The 16,859-nt window shown below is 38.2% G+C and overlaps 1 protein-coding gene across 16 annotated transcripts in view; it reads right to left on the bottom strand.

Moving 5' to 3' along the window:
- The window catches only part of AIG1 (androgen induced 1), a 240,202-nt gene that overhangs the window by 143,199 nt on the left and 80,144 nt on the right, over positions 1–16,859 (bottom strand). For 14 of the 16 annotated variants that reach the window (XR_007412383.1, XR_007412385.1, XM_025422441.3 and 11 more), the window contains one exon: positions 14,095–14,196. The exons of 1 other annotated variant lie outside the window; for it this stretch is intronic. Coding sequence is in view for 13 of the 15 variants with exons in the window: in XM_025422441.3 (XP_025278226.1) it covers positions 14,095–14,196 (102 nt within the window). In the remaining 2 variants the exon portion in view is untranslated. Of the gene's footprint in view, positions 1–2,191; positions 3,771–14,094; positions 14,197–16,859 lie in introns of those variants that run through there. One more of the 16 variants, XM_025422447.3, reaches the window with a different exon arrangement.

Raw genomic sequence — 16,859 nt, 5'->3', positions numbered from 1 at the left:
TGAGTCTGGAAGGCTTGAGCTTAAAAGGGAAAAATGCCTTTACTTTAGTGATTCCAGTTTAAACTTACAGAAATATCAAATTACTTATTGAAAAAAAAAATCTCAGATGAAGTAAAAAGGAATGTTCTGGGAAGTTGCCTTTGACAGTTATGTTGTCTTGATCTTATAGATGTTTGTTTCTCAGGATTACTTAGTGAAGATATCAGCATTTAAAAAATAAGAATGGCCAGCAGTCTTTAACAATCTCGTCAGAGAGTTCTAATGGTTGAATCTTCTTTTTTTAAGAAGTATCTAATCTAATTTTGTATAAAAATCTGAGAGCAAACAAATGAAGAAGGAAGATAATGATTTAAAAATGAATGAAGAGAATATGACTTGTTCCTCACTGTTCTTCCAACATCCCACCTTGACTGCCCGACCTTGGACTGTCTCTGCTACCTGTGATTGTAGAAGCGAAGTCACATGACAGAACACGAGGAGGATCTTTCCTAATCATATGAATCCAGGAGCCTGATCTCTGACTTCCAAATAAGGTTAAAGCATAGCTTCATCATCCAGATCCTGAAATGTCAGCCAACTTCACCAGCATGAGAAGCGCAATCAAAAAAAGACACTGTGCACCAACAGAGATACATCAGTCACTAAAATGGAAAGCCATATAGCAACAGCTGATGTCAACGCCGATGAACATTTTTAAACGACAACAGACTACTACATGGGTGTGTCTACCAAGATAAAGGAACGTTCTCCTCCTAGAGCCTAAATCTGGTGAGTAGGAATCATATCAACTGGGCAGTAAACTGCATACGGAGAGGTACTCTTCCTACCATCTTTTCTTTACCCACTAACACCATCTTCACGCCCACCTGTAGCTTACTCTTCATCTTTTGAAAAATATTTCTTTTATTTATTCATGAGAGACAGAGAGAGAGGGAGAGGGAGAGAGGCAGAGACATAGGCAGAGGAAGAAGCAGGCTTCCTATGGGGAGTCCAATGCAAGACTTGATCCTAGGACCCCAGGATCGTGCCCTAAACCGAATGCAGACGCTCAACCACTGAGCCACCCAGGTGTCCCACTCTTCCATTTTTTTTTTTTAAGATGTACATATATGTTTTAGAAGGAGTGTGGAGGGACAGAGGGAGAATCTCAAGCCAACTCCCTGCTGAGGGCAGAGCCCGAATCTCATGACCTGAGATTATGACCTGGGCCAAAATCAAAAGTCACTTAACTGACTGAGCTACCCAGGCGCCCCTCAGCTTACCCTTCATTTTAAACTCCCATGTCCTTATTTACACTTGGACCCTTTGAGCATCTTCCTTTCCTCCAGAGAATGTTTGAAACAAAAACACCTAAGGGAAACCACATCAGGATGCCAATTTTCACCATTACCTAATTTTTCCAACCTGTTACAAAGTGCAACTCATAAAATCAAGAGGGAGCATCATTCTTTGTGTGTGTTAAACACTCATGGTAAAGCAATACCCAATGAAGGAGCCAAGTTTTGACAATGCTGCAGAGACCCTTCTGGAAATCGCTTGTGAAATGGCACTCCTTGAAGGCCCATAATTCATTAACTTGGCAACACTCCCTTTCAAGGTCATTTCCAAATGCTCGTCTTGTGCAGAGCAGCATGCGTGGAGCAGCACTAGCATGGCACCAGGTCAACCCATTAGTCATTGCTGGAGTCAGCCTTCTGTGGAGAGGCAGCCTGCTTCAAAGTCAGATGGGCTTTTGAAAAGCATGCCAAAAAAACTTTCAGATTTGAAATGTTATAGAGAAGAAGGTCACAACATCTTTTCATTGCCTACTATCCTTGCAGAAGGTTGCTTTTCATATTTTTATGCAAATATTAAAATCTACCCAGTGTGAAAACCAGGTTAAAAAATGTGGTGAGTTTGCGCATATGTCTTCAATTGAGCATGGTGCTGAGTGCCAAACTTCAACCAAGCTGATCAGACTGTAGGTCTGTGTAAAAGCCTACAGTGGTGGAATCTAGTTGCTATAGCTGCAAATTAAACAAATAAATGAGACACCATGGAATGCAGCAAAATATCTGTGGTCTGATTAGTTCGTATTTGCCATATGTGTGAATATTAGCAGTCAAATTCTGAGCTTAAGCAAAGTTCTTTACAGTAGATGCAAGTGAGGGGGAAATGCTTAAAAATAAATAAGAGAGATCTGAATCCTATGTCCAAGGATAAATATCTTACCTTTAATATAAACTTTTAAGGAATTTCATTAGCTTTTTATGTGAGGAGTATATACAAATTTGATGTTGCTAAAAATATAGATTTCCACCCAAACATTTTTCCTTGAAGCTTTAGACAGAGTTTGACACTAGCTTCTTACCTATTATATGATATTAAGTTAAAATCATTAGCTATAAGGAAACTTTATTGTATATTTTCCATAAGATTCCTATCCTATCCTATTTGAAGGGACTTCTGTTTATTGAACCTATTATGTGGCAGGTACTGTGCTATGTACTTCCACAGTCAATCTCAGGAATTCCTGCAACAAGCTGTAAGTTCCTCACTAGTGGAATTCAGTAGAGAAATTTCAAAAGATCATTGAACAGAGAATTTTATTCTGACTAACCTCTTAAATTACTTACACTAAACCCTTTTCATAGAATGATAGAACCAGAAAAAGCTTGAGAGGTCATTTGACTCAGCTGCCCTTTTGAGGTGGCTCACATGTCTTCATCTACTAGAAGAACTGCATACAGAAACAGAGTGGCTTTGGGGGTTAACCTGGTATGAGAAAGAGAATGGAACAAAAAAGACACTCTATTGTGTGTGGCAGCAGGGCAGATATAGAAAAGGATGTTTACTAACATCAGTTTTTTTATCCTAACACATACAGATAGTAGCAGTGTGAGGAGTAGCATTTGTACATATAAGATAATTTGATATATTACCAGGTCACATGAATTAATGTATTTGATAAGGATGAAAGGAGTTGCCTTAAGGGGAAATATTTCCATCCACCAGGGCTAATCCTTGCAACTATGTTAAAACACCTTAATTAGATCGTTAAGGGCAAGCTCATTCTCTGAATATGGATATGGTAAAACAATAGGAAAAAGTCACTCCTGCTTTGAAGAAAAGGAAAATAATCTAAAATGCCAGGAACGTTTATCACTCTAAAATGTCTTGAAATATGTTTGCAAAATATTAATGACAATTCATGCTTAAAGGCATCTATACACTACATGTTAACAAAGCTCCACAGAGAGAGGCCCTAGGTATGGTAAGTGTGATGGGGTCCGTTAGCCTAGTACCCTACTCCCAGCTGGGACATTGGCTAGCTGTGCAAGCCTGGACAAGTTATCATGCTGCACACTTGAAAGCCAGCATATATATATATATATATATATATATATATATATATATATATGTGGGGTAGAGGCTCATAAAAGAGGGGTGGTCACTTCTGTGATATAAGGGAGAGTCGATGCATGAGTGGTCTTGGAGGAGGAGGGTTTTGACAGAGAACTGAGGGCTGGGTGGACACTCAGTCCTGGGGAAGCCCCATCTTAACCACAAATAGGCTCAGGGAAGTTAACCAGTATTCGTAAAGGACTAGGCAGTTTGGAGACAAATTTGGTAGTTTAGGTTCAGATTCAAATAGAAAAAAAGAAAAAGTTGAGTTGAGCATTTCCTGGTGGGTTGCCACAATCTTTCCTTGCTTTTCTTTCTTCACTTTTCAATATGACTCAGGTAAAGGAGCATGTGGACAAGATGAGGATTCTTATCATCTTCATGATCTGGTGTGAAAATAAGGATTTGGGACAATGATTCCGGACTCCCAGAAAAGTTTCTTTCCCCATTTTATCTAAATGTGATCAACACAATGACCCCTCGGGATCTCTAGATATCTAGAATCCAGCCAAATTGGGAAACATCAATACCTACCCTTCCTAGGTGAGTTTTGTCCCCAAGCCTACCATCCACCTGTTGCCCATATCATTTTATAACCCTTTCCCTTACCAGATCCCTTGTCCGAGAACTCTCTCTTCACTATATGTATTGCATTAATTTCCTATTTCTCCATCCCTGGATTCGGTGATAATTTTCAGTGGCCAATACTGCTGTCTGCTCTTCCCTTCTGCTACCACATATATCATTTTTATCTAATACTTGTCTTGACCTCAGGAATGATCCATCCTCTCTGCAGATGATTACAAGGTGTTTAAAATTTACTGCTCTGAAAAATCAGTTATTTTGTTACTGACTTTATTCACAGCCCTGGCCTCCAAAGAAGCTCAACTCAATGGCACAAACTTAGGCACCTCAATTCAAAATGGAGTTTTATAAATCAGTCATTTTATTAAATTCCAAAATATCCATTTAACTATCCTTAAAATCATAGTACTGTAACCTCCCCAGAGCCCACGATGTATTTGAATTGAGTTTAACAAGATGGAATTCACTAGGGATGCACCTAAGGATCCTATTTTGTATATATATAAAAAAAAAAAACAAAATAACAACAACTTCAAATCTTAGCTAAACCACACACTGGTCAGGTAAACACTATATGCAAGAGTTAATGGAGCTCGGACAATGCTAATAAGCCAATAGCGATGGCTAAATTGCTCTGCTGTGCTCTTGTCAAATCATATGAAACTGTAAAAACAAATCTAGACAAGCTGAAGCCTAGGTAGAGGAGACCAAGCATGATGGTAAAGGGCCTGTATACCATGTTCTCAGTAAATGTTTATAGAGTGTGCAATAATGCCAGAGAGTATGCTAGGTTCTGGAGGAAAAGATGAAAGAAAAAAAGCAACATTTGCTGCCCTTTATGGCCTCATAGCCCATTAGGGTAATAACTACTAAATAAATAAATAATAATCAAACAATGTGATAAGTGAAATCATAGGTGTTAGGACAAAGAGTTCTGAGTGCAGGGAGAAGGGACCTGCTCAGATGTCTAGGGGATTCAGGACCACTTCATTCACAGGTGGTGTCTGAGAAAGGAATGTAGCAAGGAACCATCAGAACTTTAGCTCTTCTTGATAGGTAAGAGAGGCAGCAATGAGGAGAAAGTTCTGGTGAGGAGGGAGTAGGAGGCAGGGACATAAGAGATGAGCCTATTGCCTCAGTTCATTTGGAAGATGATGAAGCCTTGAACTAAAGCCAAGATGGTGGAGATGAGGAGGCTGGGGCAGCTTTGGGAGCTACTTTGGAGGGGACTAGGACTCTATTAGGACTCGTCAGCTAACTGTGAGGGATGTGGTAGCAAGAGGAGCTTTTAGACACTTCTGCCATTACGAAAGTGGCAACATGAGATGGGTAACAAGATGAGAGGAGGGGTTAATATATGAATTTGTTTCAGTATGTTCATCTCAAGGCACTTGCCTCAAATGCTGAGTACAATGCTCCTTGGAAGTTAGACCAGGAAGTACAGACTTGGAATGGCCCATATAACAGAAATTATGGGGAAGAGTGAGATCCTCTCAGAAGAGAACATGAAGAGAACAAAGACAGCTAGTATTTGAATCCTGCAGAATGGATGAATGGACTGGGCAGATTTGAACTGGAGGGAAAAACAGAAGCTTCAGTTCCTTAAGAGAGTCTTCCCTGAGCTGGAAACTCCATGATTTTGGTCCACTGTTGAAGCTCCATCATTGGAGATGCTCAGGTAGAGACTTGAAAGGGAATTTGCCAAGATATTGTTCAGAGAATTGAGATATCACATGGTGTATGGAACAGATGGTCTTTAGAAACACTTCCCAAGTTTTAAGATGCTAGGATTCTGTGCCTCTATGATCGGAAATGCAGCTTTGTTTTTCCACTTCACTTTCTTTGGCAGCTATCACTGATGCTTGCTGAGGTTGGAGCTTCAATTAAAAGAGAACTGGAAAGGATAGCAGGATGGACTTCTGCCAAGGAGTTGGGTCTGTGGCTAATGAATGATCTGTTTGTGGTAATGAAGAAGGAAGCCAGTTCCTAAGACAACACCTTCGGGTCTAGCCCTACCTCTCTCTCAACTATAAAGAACTAAGGGCAAATGAATGGGAAACATATGAATGAAGTTTACTTTGAAATATCTATGGATTTAAGGATTAGGGGTAAAAGAACTTGAGTAAACCACACTTTGGGTTTTGCTGACCCCAAAAATATCTGAATAAAATTTATAGACCTTTAGATGAACTTAAACTACTGCTAGGCCTGCTCATCTATTCAGTGTAGTAAGAAAAAGGGCAGAGTGTAAGCCAAATAGTATTAGTCTTGAATTCTATCCTGAGGTGGAATATTAGCTCTACAAAGGAATTTGTGATGTCAGAAAACTGCTTTTAAAAAGCGATGGAAGAGGCTGTCTTTCTTCCAGTGGATAGTCTTTTCTCCTTTGTCGAATATTAGTTGACCATAAAGTTGAGGGTCCACTTCTGGATTCTCTATTCTGTTCCATTGATCTATGTGTCTGTTTTTGTGCCAGTACCACACTGTCTTGATGACCACAGCTTTGTAGTACAACCTGAAATCTGGCATTGTGATGCCCCCAGATATGGTTTTTTTTTTTTTTTTTTAAGTTCCCTTGGCTATTCGGGGTCTTTTCTGATTCCACACAAATCTTAAAATAATTTGTTCTAACTCTCTGAAGAAAGTCCATGGTATTTTGATAGGGATTGCATTAAACGTGTAAATTGCCCTGGATAACATTGACATTTTCACAATATTAATTCTGCCAATCCATGAGCATGGAATATTTTTCCATCTCTTTGTGTCTTCCTCAATTTCTTTCAGAAGTGTTCTATAGTTTTTAGGGTATAGATCCTTTACCTCTTTGGTTAGGTTTATTCCTAGACTATCCACTGGAAGAAAGACAGCCTCTTCAATAAATGGTGCTGGGAAAATTGGACATCCACATGCAGAAGAATGAAACTAGACCACTCTCTTACACCATACACAAAGATAAACTCAAAATGGATGAAAGATCTAAATGTGAGACAAGATTCCATCAAAATCCTAGAGAAGAACACAGGCAACACCCTTTTTGAACTTGGCCACAGCAACTTCTTGCAAGATACATCCACGATGGCAAAAGAAACAAAAGCAAAAATGAACTATTGGGACTTCATCAAGATAAGAAGCTTTTGCACAGCAAAGGATACAGTCAACAAAACTAAAAGACAACCTACAGAATGGGAGAAGATATTTGCAAATGACGTATCAGATAAAGGGCTAGTTTCCAAGATCTATAAAGAACTTATTAAACTCAACACCAAAGAAACAAACAATCCAATCACGAAATGGGCAAAAGACATAAACAGAAATCTCACAGAGGAAGACATAGACATGGCCAACAAGCACATGAGAAAATGCTCCGCATCACTTGCCATCAGGGAAATACAAATCAAAACCACAATGAGATACCACCTCACACCAGTGAGAATGGGGCAAATTAACAAGGCAGGAAACCACAAATGTTGGAGAGGATGCGGAGAAAAGGGAACCCTCTTACACTGTTGGTGGGAATGTGAAATGGTGCAGCCACTCTGGAAAACTGTGTGAAGGTTCCTCAAAGGTTCCTTAAAAATAGACCTGCCCTATGACCCAGCAATTGCACTGCTGGGGATTTACCCCAAAGATACAGATGCAATGAAACGCCAGGACACCTGCACCCCGATGTTTCTAGCAGCAATGTCCACAATAGCCAAACTGTGGAAGGAGCCTCAGTGTCCATCGAAAGATGAATGGATAAAGAAGCTGTGGTCTATGTATACAATGGAATATTACTCAGCCATTAGAAATGACAAATACCCACCATTTGCTTCGATGTGGATGGAACTGGAGGGTATTATGCTGAGTGAAATAAGTCAATCGGAGAAGGACAAACATTATAAGGACTCGTTCATTTGGAGAATATAAATAATAGTGAAAGGGAATAGAGGGAAAGGGAGAAGAAATGGGTAGGAAATAGCAGAAAGGGAGACAGAACATGGAAGACTCCTAACTCTGGGAAACGAACTAGGGGTGGTGGAAGGGGAGGAGGGTGGGGGGTGGGGGTGACTGGGTGGCGGGCACTGAGGGGGGCACGTGACGGGATGAGCACTGGGTGTTATTCTGTATGTTGGCAAATTGAACACCAATAAAAATAAATTTATTATTTAAAAAAATAAAAAATAAAATAAAAAACCATGGCCTATTACCCTAGAGAAAAAACAACTAATACCCAGATAAAATGACCAATATATGGAAGAGCTTTCCAATAAATGTGATCCAGGCATTTCTATTTACCTGGCCTGTAAGTCTCAGACATTCCAGGGACAACGCTGTGTTCTTTGGACATCATTTCAGGCCTTCTCAGGCAGTAATAGCAATATGATATATACCAACCAGTAAGACCCTCAGAAGGGATTGCAGGCTATGTATATAAGATTTTACTGCAGTGCAGCTGAGACTGAAGAGTGAAGTAAAATACAAGTTAGGAAAGAAGTGAATAGTTTGGGGTAGAATTCTCTGTCAACTACTATGAAAAGGAAAACACAAAGAGTAGGAAAAAAAGGCAAGAGAAAACATGGACATAGAATATCAGTAAAATTCACATTGATGCAACAAATAATCACTGATTTCCATTATGTAGAAGCACTGTTTGAAGCACTTGGGATAAACGAGTAACTGAAATGAAGATCCCTGCCCTTATGAAAATTATATTCTAGCAGAAGGACATGGGCAATAAGCCATAAATACAACATGAAAGTAAAACAATATAAGATGTCAAGGATGGTAAGTACCACGATAGGGACAAAGAGCAGGGTAAGGGAATGCTGGGGACATGGGGGTAGCTGGCAATACCTTCACAGTGAGCCTTACTGAGAAGGTGAGCCTGAGCAAATGAAAATTCACAAGGAGAAAGCTATGATCAGTAAAATGAAATGTGAAAAAGCTTACACATGAGAACCATATGCAGTAACTCTGAAAGTATATGCCTCACTGTGGATGGAACTCTCCTTCTTGCTTCTGGGTCTTCGGGGTCTTATTTGTTTTCTTTAGGAGGTCCATTGGGAGTCTTAGAAAGTGGTTCCCAAGAAATTTCTGACCTCTGTTCCAGTCTTACTTTTATTTTTGAAAATTTCTAGATATCTTCCAGTTACTTTAGAATATATTGGGAAAATGAGAAAGGTCAGTTTTTTCATATGAAAAAGAAGATCGTCTTCTCTTGTCCAACAGCTTATTTTGTGAAATATCCACTATCAGGGTGGCACAGACTCCATAGGTCATGAAATGCATAATCTCTGTGGCCCAGAACTGGAAACATCCCATAAGTTGTGTTATTTAACAAAAGAATAACGTCAAATCTGAGTTCCTGCAAAACCAGTGATCATCCAAAGAGTATTTAATGCCTTCTCTTTTGGGAAAGATAAATGTACAAAAACTTTAGTAATTACCAAATGTCAAAATAATATTGAACAGAATGAATAGTTGCCTAAATTAAAGTTCTCTTGAGGATCAGTTACATACAACAAGAACAACTGTCAAATCAAGCACGAAGAGAGGTGGGGTTTATTTTTTTTATCTCCTTATAAATTATATGGGGAATGAACAACTGCTGTGATTATAAGAATATCTAGGTCATGTATGCTTAAAGATCTGTGATGATGATAATAATAATAATATCCAAACTTCTGCAGTGCTTGGCATTCTCAAAGCATTTTATAAACATTAATTAGGTCTTCACTAAGCAGAGACACTGTCTCATTGTTGGTTTTTCCTGTTACAGCATTGCTGAGAATCTGCAATCTTAATGGAGTTTAGATATTTCTTTATTTATTGCTTTTAATGTATATTTATTCCATTGACAATGCTTTAAACTTATAATCAGCAGAAGAGAAAGGTTCAGTGATCTATTTTTGCAGCCAAGAAACAGGCCAGAGTAACAACAGTGCTTCTTCTTATCAGAGTGAACACAGCCTACCAGAGACTACTCTGTTGCTTTGTGGACTTGTTTTCCTATTCACTTTCTTTTACCTCAAACATGACATTTCTACTCTACCCTTTAGAGTATTTTTCTCATCCTAGTATTTTGCATTTCATAGGTTTTCAACAAATGTTTGCTAGATTAAATTAATTCAAACCTTAGCCCTCACGGTTGCAGCCATGCAGACCCCAACCACGACTGTCCATGACCATTCTTGCGACATTTTGAAAACGGACTCATTTTGCTGATATCTCTAGATATAGAGAAAAATCTAAATGTAAACATGACATTCTTCCAAGTTTTGTTTGTTTGTTTTTAGAGAGAGAGCGCACACAAGTAGGGGGGTGGGAGAGGGAGAAAGAGAATCTTAAGCACACAGGGCTCCATCTCACCACCCTGAGATCAGGACCTGAGCTGAAATCAAGAATCCAACACTTAACCGACTGAACCACTCAGGTGCCCCAACATTCTTCCAACTTTCAGAAACAAACACATAAATATGCTCTTAATCACCAATGCTTAGTGAATGCCTAATGGGCATCATGTGCTGTTCAAACTGCTGGAAATACAAAAATAAATAGGGCTGCAGGGATAGAATAGTTCTTGATTTTTGGAGACTGAAGTGATTCCAGTTAAATGTTTTATATTTTATAGGATGATATTTTTATTTATAATAAATTAAAATTTTGTATGTATGTAACTGCTATGTTAATAGACCCTGGAGATAAGATAGCAGTTATAGAGCGAGGTTGTATTACTGTTGTAACTCATCTATTTACCCATTTCCTCTTCTCTTCTCCAAAAAAATTCTAAGACTGCTTGCTGGGAGAAAAGAGGTATACAATAGAAAGGAAAAGATAGGATACTTCCCTTTAGTTACAATCCTATCTAACTTATGGGTACTTTAGAATAAATCAAAAGGAAAGTCCTGTGAATTTCAAATCCTGTCTTTTTTCATGCCTGGCTTCTTGTACTAATTTTGTGCTGGGCAGTTGAGTGCTGTAAATTCAAGACTGACTTGGTGATGTCTTCTTAAGGGGTGCCATGACAGACTGATAAACTGCATCTTAGTTGGGCTCTAGATCCCAAGAGATTATGTTGAGACTCTTCAAACACGAAATGTGATTCTACACATAAGAATAAGGTATATTCTCTCGCAGAATTCTTGTACTTAGAAAGATCTAGACAGGCAATAGTAAAAGGCCTAAGAGGCCATAAACTACCCACAGAAATATTTAAAATTTACAAATTAAGCTTGTAAAATATTAAATATGTTCTGTCTTCCTATATTATTAAATATATATTTCATCAAACAAAATTAAAAAAATATGATTGGATGGATGAGTAGCAAAGTAAAGACACACAGATTGATCAATTACAAATGTGTAAGTTATAAATTATAAAAATATGTTGTTTAATATAATATAAATATTCCAAAAAATTATTTTCTTGCCTTCATTTCAGCAAATTCACTGAATATATTGTTATAATGGAAATTTTCACAAAATTTAAGCTCTATTTATAATATCAATGTAAGGTATTAATTAATAATAAAATGGAGGTATCTGGGCTGCTCAGTCAATTAAGCATCTGTCTTTGGCTCAGGTCATAATCTTGGGGTCCTGGGATCCAGCCCTGTGTCAGGCTCTCTGTTCAGCAGAGAACCTACTTCTCCCTCTCCCTCTGCCTGCCACTACCCCTGCTTATGCTCTCTCTCCCTCTGTCCAATAAATAAAATCTTAAAAAAAAGAAATAAAAAGATAAAAATATAACTATAATCAAAGTGTACATAATTTGAATGTTTTCATCAAAATACGAACATTCAAATGAATGTAAAGATTTTTAGCAGAATTATTTTCATATTTTTAAATTAAATATTCAAAATTATTAAAATTAAAATACAAATTATAATTAAGCTTTTTAATAAAGTGAAAATGTTTATTTGATTTATTAGTATTTCACAAATATTTTTATACATTTTTATAAAAATAAAAATTTTTTATTCATGGTTCTAGCAGTTAATATTCATATTTTAATAGCCAAACTAAAGAATCAGCATCCGATTTAAAGTTACATATATACAAATTTAGAGTAACGTAAATTAATATCGGAAAATATTCCTCGGCAACCATATGCAACTTCTTTGTTAGTAATTCTGGAACCATGTACTGGAACATGAAGAAAACCAAAGAAAGGTCATTCATCTCTACTAATGAACAAAATTCATTAGGAAAGAATCCACTGAGCTATTATCTTAGAGGATTTGACATGTCAATTCATTTATCTTTTCCCTTTCTGATATATCTGTATCACTCAAATTCCCCTTATATTTCTAAGTAGTGTTTGTCTCCAAGAGTGAGAATTTTAATACATCAAAGTGAATCAAGGGGAAATTCTGAGAGTCAAGGTATAATTCTAATGGCCTCATCAGTACTTAGAAACCATTCGTTGGAAACATTAAGTAGCACCTGCATCTACAAAGGTTGTGATTTATTCTCTGACCTAAAGGTAATATTGTGCATCTGAGGTATATAGATGACATGCCAAACAGTTAAGGCCTGTCCTCAACAGCACATTATGCAACCACCGGTTGCATTCAAGGGCATTCAAGGCCCTCTTCATGTTGTTAATTTCTCACTCTGCTAAACTTTATTGTAGATATGTACTTATAGGAAAAAACATAGTATGGTGCTGTCCTCGGTTTTAGGCATCCATGGGGGATTTTGGAATGGATTCCTCTCAGATAAGGTGAGGGAAATGACTGTATACTGAATTCACTCATCAATCTAACAAATATGTATTGATCCTACTACACATCAGGTGGGTGGGTGGAGTGCTGTTTGCACTAGGAAGGTAACACTTGTGTGGGGGATACAGACGTGTCAGTTGGAGATTGTGAAGGTGCTTTGGAAGCCTAGCTGACGGGAGCTAACCTGGCCTGCGGGGATAAAAAGAGACTTCTAAGAGATGTTCTATAAGCTAACAAGGGTTCTCCAGTAAAGAATGGGAAGGCATGTGGGACAGGGGATTGAAGAGCCAGGGTTATGAAAAGGTCACAGTCAAGAAAAGTCAAAAGTTGGAGAGGCACAGAGTAACCATATCAAGTCCCTTAGATGGTGAAATGAATCTGACAAGACCCAGCTTATGTGTTTGGAACCAGAAGACAGGTGCCACATTAATTTTTCAACAGTGTGGCTCTAATTGGACTCAAAGAAAATGCTAGTTCTCTGAGATATGCCACTTTTGATGAATTGGCTTAGGAAAGAATTAATCAAGCCCCTGAGTACAGTAATGTTTGTTTGTTAGCACACACCACTTCTCTCAAAATATACCAGAATTGGGGGCAGAAAGGAAACTGTTATTTTGGACCTATGACGTACGATTTCTAGCTCTTCGTTCCCCTATAATTTCTGTGATGGGTTGCCCTTTTCACCAGGAGCACCCAGTGACATAGTCTAAAAATTGCTGTAACCAAAAAATGCAGGCTTCTTAGTTAATGACAAAACTGCTCAATTCCAGAAGCAGAAAGGGAAGACAACATAAAATTTCTCTGCAGAGGATGTATCCTTAAGTCTTGCAAGGTGACATGCAAACCATTCAAAATAATTGATTTGAAACATGTGAAGGCAACACCATGGCTAAAGCATCGGAAGGAATCAGCAGAAGAAGGGAAAGAGCTAGCCACTGTAGGCAAATGCCCTCCATGGGCAGAGCCTGCCACGGACACTTCCAATGCCTACAGCAGATCTCCCAGAGAAAATAATAGTCTCCTTGCTCCTGCGGAGGAAATTTTCCCAGTGCGGTAGTTACTTCCAATACAATCCCCTGACGTGAAGTGGAGGAACCACAGGGCCTCGAGAATTGTATAGGTGTGACTAGGTCCTTAGGCTCTAATAAGGGACAAGTTTTTGAATGGCACAGAAATTAAATTCATCCATGGAATGAGCTAGTTGTATTATCCAACAACACTGACATCTTATAAACTGTGGATTCATCTACTACATAGTTTTAATAGTGACCAGTTTCATGGGAAGATGTTTTTTATTTACATGCAGTATTCTTTTCTAATTACAATCTTTCATCCCTATCATTGCACAGCCAGTTAGGTACATTCTATGAAAAGCCTAAATTTAATGAAAGGAAATTATTTGTTTTAGTCCACTCACCATTCCGTGATTCAGCCACCCTGGGATAAAATTATCAAGCAACTTCGGATAAATCATCTCTCTGTCATAGGCATAAATGATCCAGAACACCGCTACAACGAACTGGAAGGGAAAAGAAATCCTTTATTTCAAATTTACAATATACAATTTGTTTGGTTATCCATTGTTCAAAGAACTCAACAGACTGTACTCTATTGTGAAAGATGAATTAGTAAGTCAGCTAATGACTGGAAAGGGATTTCTAACTTCACTCCATTAGTGGTAACATGTGGGGTCCTTCATCCTTCCTTGGTCTGCCTACTGTGTTCTCTCAGGCAAAGGGATCTGTTTTCGAGGGAGAGATAAATAATCTGCCTGTCATCTGGAACAGCTCCCTTCTAGGGCTAATTGTGTTGGTCTGAATCCTCTCAAGAGGGTTTAAAAGTTCACTGGTGGTTTTTTGGATCCCATTCCCCACTGTACAGAGTCAGCACACATTCAAGAAACTGTAGTGGATTTTCCTTGAACCCATCATGTGGTTTAAATTAATCTTCACATTCTCAAGTTTCCATTTCACCACTAACAGCATTAAAATCACTGCTATATAAAATGTCCCAAAGTCACATTTCCTGCAAATGTATTAGTTTATATAGGCTAAGCAGGGGCTTTGGCTGTACTCAAAGCAGAGTATATGGAACACAAAGGAAGAATCCTAATTCTCTTAGAATAACTTACATGTTTATCTGGGTTCCTGAGGTTTATCCTGACCCATCAGCAACATAAACCATCCAAAGAGAGTACAGTACTAGATTTATTCTCTTATCTTTGTTCAAACTAATGGTGACAGAAGTTCAGATAAAATAAAGAAATGAATGGTCCAAGGTCTTAACCTTCAGCATAGAATTTGAAAGGGAGTGAATGGGTGACGGGCACTGGGTGTTATTCTGTATGTTAGTAAATTGAACACCAATAAAAAAAAAAAAAAAAAAAAAAAAAAGAAAAGGCAAATGCTACATAGTCAATAAATGTGGTGTGGAGAAGGGAACTATCCCAGAGGGAAGGATCAAAGTCTCTGCAGAGTTATGTCTCATAATAAATGCTACAGTGATAAAATGCAGATAAATATTAAGCAGAAACAATTTTTATCTCATTTCTTGTAAGTCGTCCATACCCCCACATTTTACTAATAAAAGTAGTAAATATTTTAATGCCACTTTTCATAAAACTTCCAACGCAAGCTAGTAATCAGAAGGGTTCCAAAATTCTTTTCCAAGTATGTCAGTTATGACATGGGTAATCGTAGCCTGAAAAAAAGAGTTCACCCTTAAAACCTAAGATGTTATGAACATTTCTCATTTCATAAAACATATTGAAAGATAATTACAACAGGCAACCAGAGATTACACACATAGTTTCAATACCGGATTGGAGTCTCCTGTTATTTATCTTGCTTTGGGGTCAACTATTTTCACTCAGTTGATAAATGTACAAGATGGAAAAAACTATTATTAGCTTAATGTTAACTATAATTAGGATCTTTCCAAATACAATGAATTATTCACAACTTCAGTTTATTCACTCCACTACAGATTTCAAGTATACTGAAAATCACTGTTACCTGGCCTCAGACTTCGGCACCAAACTTTATAGCATTGCGACTCAAAATGTAGTCCCATGGATCAGTAGCCTCCATGTCACCTGAGAGCTTATTAGATTTGTGGAATGCCATGTCCTATTCTGATATGTTCTGAATATGCATTTTTAATAAGATCTTGGGGTCATTCATATCCACATTAAAGTCTGAGATGTCGGCTCTGGAAGGCCCTACTCCAGACACCTTGAGCCTCTTCCCCCACTGAGGGGGCAGTCACAGAGCCCAGTGGCTGGTTTACCAGAGCCTCCACCTCCTTTTTTAGACCACATCCTGGGAAACTGTGATCCTGCAACTTCCTCCCCCCAAAGACACAAGTATGCCTCAGTGCCTGTGTGGGTCTCCTTTCTGGGTCTGACTGGAGGACTGACTGTACAATCAATGTGTATACACCCTAACCTACAAGGTGGTTAAGACATATCTGTTTCTGAAGGGTGAGAATAAGTTTTACATTTAGTCTGGGAGTCTACACACAAGCACGAAGCTACTTTAATTCTGGATGGAGCCATTGGTGGAAATCCCTTCACCTTTGCCATGTAGTGTAATCTAAGCTGGGGTGATGTCCCATCACATTCACAGGTCCCCTCCTACACTCAAGGGGAGGGGATTATACAGGCCTGCATCAAAGGAGATGCAATCATGGAGCCATCTTATAATTCTGCTTACCATATGCTTCCTCTCTTTTTTTCCAAATTGTTTTGGATATTTTAAGAAACATTTCCATTTAAATTTTAGAATCTCAGCTTGCTCATTTCTACAAAAATATCCACCTAGAATTCCGATTATGACTGTACTGAATCAATATATTCAATCTGGGGAGAAATGGCATCTTCACAAATTGAGTCTTCTGACCCAGGGACATCATTGATGTCTCCATTCGTATAGATCTCTGGTTTGCCAGTTTGTAGTTTTGAGTGTATGGATCTCACACAGATTTTTAAAAATTTATCACTAAACATCTCGTGTTTTTTTTTCATGTTATTGTAGATAATACTGGATTTGTTTTTACATTCTTTGCTGCTCATGTATAAAAATACAAATGACTTGTATATTGATGCTGCATCTCCTATCTCAGCCAAATTTGTGTCGTTTGAGTAGTTCTTTCTTTCTTCCTTTTTTTTTTTTAAGATTTTAT

The sequence above is a fragment of the Canis lupus genome, chromosome 1 (assembly GCF_003254725.2).
Source record: "Canis lupus dingo isolate Sandy chromosome 1, ASM325472v2, whole genome shotgun sequence".
Taxonomy (NCBI): domain Eukaryota; kingdom Metazoa; phylum Chordata; class Mammalia; order Carnivora; family Canidae; genus Canis; species Canis lupus.
The sequence above is the reverse complement of the archived record's forward strand: the minus strand, read 5'-3'. Positions and strand labels throughout refer to the sequence as shown.